Genomic DNA, 8,424 nt, shown 5'->3' with positions numbered 1-8,424 from the left:
ATAGCTAGGAAACACAGTCTTACAAGTGCAAGAATATAGTTAAGCTTTGGTATGTCAAAAGCTAGTCTACGTAAGGTAATAACTAGGCCCATGTGTGTATATGACCTGTGTTTCTAAACATGCTGAAATTAGCATGAATTAAGGGCTATTTAAGGCAAGCAGATACTTCCTGTGATATGTTGAAAGCAAATTAAATGAGACTAATCCCCTCTGAGGTGGCAGCATGAGGGTAATGGGTCACCAGCATGGCACAGGATTAAAGAAGTGGGGCCCCTCCCTGATTTAGAAAAAGGGCAAAGTTTAGGTTAGCAAGGTTAGAGGAAGCAGGGATGTGACTTGAGAGAGCAAGGCAAGGTGCAGTACAAGAAAGAAGCTAGACTGTCTTGGAATACTGATGCTCTGAACTCTAGCAGGCTCAGGTTGTATGTATGTGTAAATAAACCATATAGTATAAAGACACTGCAGTTTCCTCTGTGCCTTGTTGTTCAAGAAGAAATACAGACCCTAGTAAGCGTGCCTGGAACTCCCTGGAATCTCAAACTGCTGGCAGATTGCAGGTGGTGTATAACAATTGCCAATGCCCAGTGAGTAACTTTTCACATGAGTAACTTTTCACCCACTAAACAGCTACTCACACCTCAACTTGATGAACATCAGTGTGGTGAAAGCTTGGAATATGGTTCACTTCCAAAAGTTCTCCATCCTCAAGGCTGTCTTGCCAATCCAATACAAAGAATGCTCTTCCGGTACTCTTTTGACCATAAAAGGTTGTTTCTGTTCCTATACTCTTATCTTGGGGTAGGAGGTCACCAACTCTAAGAGCGCTCCTGGCGCCGTTCCTGGGTTTCTTGTCAGACCTGACAAGGTCTATGCGTCTTTGTGGTCAGGATTTAAGATAAGACCCAGACGTGCATTCCCTGCGCCAGCAAGGCCAACCATTGCCGTCACTGACTGATAAAGGAGAGGGCTTTGAGCACTTGTTTATACAGCTGGCTTTCTGTTTATACATTTTAGAAATGCTCCCTTGGAGGAGGAAAAATGAGGATTTGGGATCCCGTTTCAGACTGACTGCACAGAAACCCATTCCTTCCCTTCAGTCCTGCCAGCATCCTCCACTGCATCCCCCCCCCCCAGACATGGATGGCTTATAAGGTCCCTGCTCCCCCACATCAAATCCTCACAACAAGTTCATTGGGCTCTGAAATTGTGGCTGGCCCAAAGTCACCCAGAGAGCCTCATAGCCAAGTGAAGATTTGAACCTGGGACTCCTTGCTCTTCGAATGCGTGCACATTGTGTAAAAAGTGTTTGGGGAACAATGCATCAAAAGCAGCGTTTCATAAGGAACGAAATGATAAGATACACGATCCAAGGGATAGCTCAGTTGGTAGAGCACGAGATTCTTAAGCTCAAGGTCATGGGTTGGGCAAAAGATTCCTGCACTGCAGGGGGTTAGACTAGATGACCCTTGTGGCCCCTCTACAATTCTAAGATTCTAAGGATACAGATTGATTGTTGCTAATGTTTGTGCACTGCTTTGCAAACAAGTGGTGGGATGCACAGCCAACGGAGGTTTGTACACAACAGTAGTCTTGGCACCCTCAACTAATTTGATGCCACAATAGCTCCCAGGCTACCATACTACTTTTAAGTTGAGTCCACACCAACAAACTGCAAAGCAGTAGCAAGTATGCCATAATGGGCAACTTACACAAAATGCCCATTTAATAAACTGGGCAATTTCTTTTGCATAGTGCTTTCTTCCTCCTATATACATTCTGGTGGGACCGACTACTTTGCCCATCAACATTCTCCTTTTGGCAAGCTCCACACCATGTAATATCTCCTCTACCCCACCCACCCACTATGTATATATAATCCCAAAATTCCCAATTCTCTTCTTGGGAGTGAAGTCACAATGCAATTTTTGTATATTTTTATTTTTTCATTCGGGGAGGCTGGGGAGCTTTTGGTATACAAACCCTAAAACACCATCAGATTCAATCACAAATCCCTGCATAAAACCGTCAGTGAAACGACAAATCACATTGCCGCAGAATGATAGCTATGTTATTTAGAAGTACCCACAATGGAGTCAGGAGCTACATTTCTCCAGCAAAGGTCAAAGCTTTGATCATACCAAGTTATCAGAAATCAATCAAAGTGTTTGGGAAATCTGGGGACAAGAGTGCTTTCAACCACAGATGGCAAATTTGGCTACAACTCTCCAATAGGGCTGGGAGATATATCAATATATAATCATCCGAAACCGTTTTGAAGTCCATAATTGTGATATCAGTTTCATAATTTTTGACCTGGCAATATATTGTGAATCATAATGTGTGTGCGTGTGCGTATACGCTATGCAAAAATTGCAATGTGGGGGAAACCGTGAAGCCAGCCAATGCTTCTCTTAATTCCTGCAGCCCCTGTTAACTCTGCTGGCTCAGCTCTCCCTCATGCAAGGGGGCAGCAAAACACAAGAGCAGGGGGTGGAATCACAATGCAGGAAAATCTGTGATGCCTCTACATAGCTCCATCCTTATTTCAGGCTGTGATATATAGGTATATTGCAATGTTTAATTGGTGATATATCAAAATGTTGAAAACCAGATATCGCCCAGTCCTATTCTCCATTTATTGTTGGGCTCCAACTCCCCTCATTCCTGAGTGTCAGCCCATATGGCTGCAGATGGTGGGAGCTGTGGTTCAGCAGCCTTTGGAGAGTGACACAGGTTCCTCGCCCTTGCTTTCAACAATCATACTTTGCACGTGGAGCATTAGTCAGGTACGTCCTGTGCCCCAAGCTGGTTTTGCATCTGTCTACCGGTGGTAAAGCACGGAGGAAAACCTTGCTGTTCTGACTTGTTTGAGACTCCTGCCCTGCGAGCCTTGAAAGTGAAGGTGTATCTGAACTCTGCCCGAATATCCTTGAGAAGCAGGATGTACAGAAGGGGATCAAAGATGTTGCCCAAGGTGGTAAAGAACAAAGTTGTACGTTGGTAGATGAAGATCTTCCTCACCAAGTCGCAGCTTTCAACTGCCTTCCCGTGGAGCATCACTTCCCAGAAATACCTGTAATACGAAGTCACCTGGTGAGGAGTGAAGAGGACGAAAAAGGTGATGACCGTGAGAGAGATGAAGCCGTAGATCTGCCTTTTTGTTTTCTGCTCCAGAGAGGCCACTTTCCTGAGTTCGTACAGGACCCGGAAGTAGAAGAACCCCATGAGCAGGAACGGTATAAAGAAAGAGAAGACCGTGATGCTCACCCTGAACTCGGCGTATTGATAGTTCAGCCTGGAGCCATCCAGGCAGCGCTCCTGCGGCTGCTCCTCTGGCCACTCACCTCTGATCTGTATCCCGATGCCGACTGCGCAGAAAGCTGCCACCAGGAGCCAACAAACGGCGCTCACTTTGGCGGCGCCTCGCATGGTCTGCAGCCTGTGGAATCTAAGCGGGTGGACCAGGCCGAAATAGCGCTCCATGGCGATGAGGCACAAGAAGTTGTTTTTGGCGTAGAAGTTGGTGCGGAACGCCAGGCCGGCCACCGCGCACACCTCCTTCCCAAGGCTGGTTTTGTGATCGTGGTAACTGTAGTACATCCATAAAGGGAGCGTCAGGGTCTGCAAGATGTTGGCTAGCACCAGGTTTGCGATGTAAACAGAGAGGATGACGGACCTCTTCATCTGGTGACTCAGGGCCCAAAGCGCCAAGCTGTTCAGAGGCAGCCCCACCACCACCACCACAGAATAGATGGGGATTTGAAAGTACTTGGTGATGTTGACAGGCAAAGGGTGGCATGAGATGTTCATGGCGCCTATTGGAAATTATTGTGGGTTTTCTCCCCTCTCTTCCCATGGAGCCCCATTGCTCCGGACTGTCACCTCACAGCCGTTGCAGATGGCGCATATCTTGTTGAACTTGCTGGCCGCCGGACTCGTCCACAGGGTGTGGAGGTGGAAACGAAGGACACTGCGGACGAGGTGGCAAATGCCCCTGCTGCCACTTCTCTTGTTTGGTGGCCTGCCCTTCCTTCTAATCCAGATCAGTTTTTAATTAAGAAAAAGAAAATAGAGAGGGCTTCTCAAGACCTGGGATGGGAAAGATTGCAGGAAAAAGTTCTCAGACTTGGAAATAAGTGATAGACCATGCTGTGTGTAACTGCCTCCTTCCCCCGCCCCCCCCAAAGGTCTGCAGTCCTAATGTACCTTTTGCACATGGTTATGTTCTAAACCACAGAGCCTAGGACTTGCCGATCAGAAGGTCGGTGGTTCAAATCCCTGCAACGAGGTGAGCTCCTGTTGCTCGGTCCCTGCTCCTGCCAACCAAGCAGTTTGAAAGCACGTCAAAGTGCAAGTAGATAAATAGGTACCGCTCTGATGGGAAAGTAGATGGCATTTCCGTGCGCTGCTCTGGTTTCACCAAAAGCAGCTTAGTCATGCTGGCCACATGACCCAGAAGCTGTACGCCGGCTCCCTTGGCCAATAAAGTGAGATGAGCACCGCAACCCCAGAGTCGGTCACAACTGGACCTAATGGTCAGGGGTCCCTTTACCTTTACCTTTATGCAATCCTCTTACCTGGGAATACAACCCTCCTGAATAGGATTGCTGGCCAGTTAGGCATCACCCCAAAAGGCATGAGTCACCCCTCAACAGTACACAACTTTGCAGTATTATTATTTTTAAAAAAGAGCATCTGATTATCTATCTATCATTTACCATCCATCTATTTATATGCAAATTTAGAAAGAGTCACTATAAGAAGACTCTTATAGTTGGGTGGTGGGGAGAATGAGTGTCGATAACGGGAAAGAGAAAGAGTAAAAGACCCCTGGATGGTTAAATGCAATCAAAGGCGACTATGGGGTTGTGGTGCTCACCTCACTTTCAGGCCGAGGGAGCCGGCGTTTGTCCACAGACAGCTTTCCGGGTCATGTGGCCAGCACAACTAAACTGCTTCTGGCGCAACGGAACACTGTGACGGAAGCCAGAGCACACGGAAACACCGTTTACCTTCCCACCGCACTGGTACCTATTTATCTACTTGCGCTAGCATGCCTTCGAACTGCTAGGTTGGCAGGAGCTGGGACAGAGCAATAGGAGCTCACCCTGTCCTGGGGATTTGAACCGCCAACCTTCTGATCAGCAAGCCCAAGAGGCTCAGTGGTTTAGATCACAGTGCCACCCGCGTCCCATGAGTGTAGATACTACTGAGCTAGATAGACCAATGGCCTGATTCGGTATACAGTGGTACCTCGGCTTAAGAACTTAATTTGTTCTGGAGGTCCGTTCTTAACCTGAAACTGTTCTTAACCTGAGGTAGTACTTTCGCTATTGGGACCTCCTGCTGCCGTCGCGTGCCCACCGTCCAATTTCTGTTCTCATCCTGAAGCAAAGTTCTCAACCTGAGGTACTATCTCTGGCTTAGCAGAGTCTGTAACCTGAAGCGTCTGTAACCTGAAGCGTCTGTAACCCGAGGTACCACTGTAAAGGCAGCTTCCAATATTCCTCAAAATAAGGGGGATATCACCACCTTAATTGCCAAACAAAGGCTTTGCCCATTAGGCAACTGGAAGGCTTTCAGAACGCAGCGGACTTGGCTGCCCTCACATATCCTGGCAATGTCCTGTTTCTGTTCTCAGGCCCCATTTCCATCATCTGAACATCAAGGGAGCCACGGCAGGTGTCCCTATCTTATAAACATCTACTGCCAAAGAGCTCCGTTTCACTGTTGCAGAACAATGCTTTCCTCCTCGTGCCGCTGAGCATTGATGAATGAAAAGCCAAGCCTGCGCACAGGGAATTTCCATGACATTTGACTGCGGTGAGAACCTTCCTGTGGTTGTGTCCCTTCATAACCCACAGTCTGTCAGACTCTGACCTCATCTGTGCCAGCGATTGAATGGAAGTCTGCCCACATGCTCAGGGGCAACTTCCTCAGTGTACAGAAGAAACCACTTGGAGACAGGAATAAATAAGGAAGGGAGATGGGTATTTACTGGTAGTTTTCTGGGTGATTTGCAATACATTGGGCAAGGGTGTCTCATGAGCAGCTGTTGGAAGATACCGGAGGGGAGGGGCCTCTTGAGGCCAGATTCAGCTTGCTGGATTCCCACAGGTGCCCACTGTGGAAACAGGATGCTGGACCAGGTGGGACATTGGCCTGATCCAGCAGGCTCTTTTTATGCAAATTATTTTATTTTATTTTATTTTATTTTATTTTATTTTATTTTATTTTATTTTATTTTATTTTATTTTTTATACGCCGCCCATCTGGCTGAGTTTCCCCAGCTACTATGGGCAGCTTACAGCACATAAAAAATTGTAAAACATTAGACATTAAAAAACCTCCCAATACAGAGTTGCCTCCAGTTATCCAACAATAGCAAAATGTTAGAAGCCGGCCCCAGCCCCAGTTAGGTTGCTGGAAAAGACTGCCAGAAGGAAACTATGTCAATTTTATTTGAAAGCCTATGGGTGAGCTTGATTTGGTGACTGATCACAAATTCCCAGTGTTTAGGAATAGACAAATCTATTGACTTCAGGTTCTGTTTTTTCCATACATTTAAAGCACTCCCCCCCCGGGGGGGGGGGGGGAGAAAGAATCCTGAGTACTGTAGTTTATTCCTCACAGAGCTACGAATCCCAGCACCCTTAAGTTACAGTTCCAATGAGTCCTTTCTGGGGGGAGGTGGGGGGGTTGCTTTAACTGTGCTTCAAAAATATGGTGTGTGTGCAGAGCTGGGGCTGCATCCGGAACGAGCAGATTCCATTCTACACTTCCTTAGGTTGTATTTACCGTATTTTTCACTCTATAGGACGCACCGGACCATAGGACGCACCAGACCATAGGAGGGGGAGAACAGGGGGGAAAAATTCTTGTTCTCCCCCTCTAAAACAAAGTGCGTTTTGTGCATTCAAGGTGCGTTCACCCGAAGCCTCCGGAGCCGAGCAGGAGTTCCCACTGGGCTCTGGAGGCTTTGGGTTCCTTTTGACCTGCTCTTTGGGGCTGGCGGTTGGGGGAAGCGCTGCTTTCCCCCACCGCCAGCCTCAAAACCAGGTCGGGGAGCAGCGCAGAGGCGGCGCACCACCTTCCCGCTGCCCCCCGAGCTTGTGGGGCTGGTGGGGGGGGGAAGCGTTGCAGCCTCCCCCCCACCTTCGTACAGCCTTCGTAGCCTCCACAGGGCAGCAGGGTGAAGGCACCCCGCTGCCCTGCGGAGGCTTTGCGCAGCTAACCCCAAGCTAGAACAACGAGACGGAGCACTGCGCAGAGCTCCGTCTCCCTGTTCTAGCTTTGGGCTTAGCCGTGCAGCCTGCATTCGCTCTATAGGACGCACACACATTTCCCCTTAATTTTTGGAGGGGGAAAAGTGCGTCCTATAGAGCGAAAAATACGGTAAGTACATCCTGCTCAGAGCAGACCCATTCAAATCAGTGAACCTAAGTTAGGCATGCCTGCTAAATTAAACAGGTCTGCTCTGAGAAGGGTTGAATACCATGCATTGTTACTGCTGTAAAAACAAGATTACTGATATCCGAGAAAGAAGTAGAAGCGAATTATTGTTAGAGCTTTCCTGAGCCATACCCCTGTAGTGTGTTCCCATGCTCTTAGTCTCCAAGAGTAAATTTTATTTTGCGACTGGTAGCCAAACACCATAAGATACACACACAGAGAATTAGTAAGGATGCATACTTTGAATCATAGATTCATAGAATTTCAGAGCTGGAAGGGGCTCGAAGGGTTATCTAGTCCAACCCCCTGCAATGAAGGAATCACAAGCAAAAGCATCCATGACAGATGGACATCCAACCTCTGCTTAAAAACCTCCAAGGAAGGAGAGTTTACAACAGGCATAGGCAAACTCATCCCTCCAGGTATTTTGGGACTACAACTCCCATCATCCCTAGCTAACAGGACCAGTGGTCAGGGATGATGGGAGTTGTAGTCCTAAAACATCTGGAGGGCCAAGTTTGCCTATGCCTGGTCTACAACCTCCTGAGGGAGTCCCTTCCATTGTCAAACAGCTCTCACCATCACAAAGTTCTTCCTAAAGAATCCCCTTTCTTGTAACTTGAAGCCATTGGTTCGAGTCCTACCCTCTGGAGCGGCAGAAAACAAGCTTTCTCCGTCTTCCACGTGACGGCCCTTCAGATATCTGAAGGTGGCTCGCATATGTCCTCTCAGTCTCGCCTCTTCTGCAACCCAACTCTCTCAGCCATTATACAAGGGCATTAAGAGAATGAATGATCAAGGCTGATTTCAAAGTCAGCTTGAGTTTGTTTGTTTGTTTCATGCTGTAATAATAAAAAGAGTAATAATAAAAAATTGAAGCACTCACCTCATTACTGACCCAAGAGACGATTCACACACCTGCTTGCTTGCAACTGCTTCATTCTTTGGAATGGCATCCTCTCTTTGTGGTTG

The 8,424-nt window shown here is 47.6% G+C and overlaps 1 protein-coding gene across 1 annotated transcript; it reads right to left on the bottom strand.

Annotated features, from left to right (window-relative positions):
- Nucleotides 1–2,767: 2,767 nt before the first annotated feature.
- LOC310747124 (G-protein coupled receptor 4-like) lies at nt 2,768–8,424 on the bottom strand. The gene is made up of 2 exons (XM_083581459.1): nt 8,339–8,424; nt 2,768–4,089 (listed from the first exon to the last, which is right to left on the bottom strand). Exon 2 carries the CDS (start codon nt 3,808–3,810, stop codon nt 2,779–2,781), a length of 1,032 nt encoding a protein of 343 aa, XP_083437585.1. The 5' UTR covers nt 3,811–4,089; nt 8,339–8,424; the 3' UTR covers nt 2,768–2,778.

Source organism: Podarcis filfolensis, assembly GCF_964270895.1.
Source record: "Podarcis filfolensis genome assembly, chromosome: 13".
NCBI classification, from domain to species: domain Eukaryota; kingdom Metazoa; phylum Chordata; class Lepidosauria; order Squamata; family Lacertidae; genus Podarcis; species Podarcis filfolensis.
The sequence above is the reverse complement of the archived record's forward strand: the minus strand, read 5'-3'. Positions and strand labels throughout refer to the sequence as shown.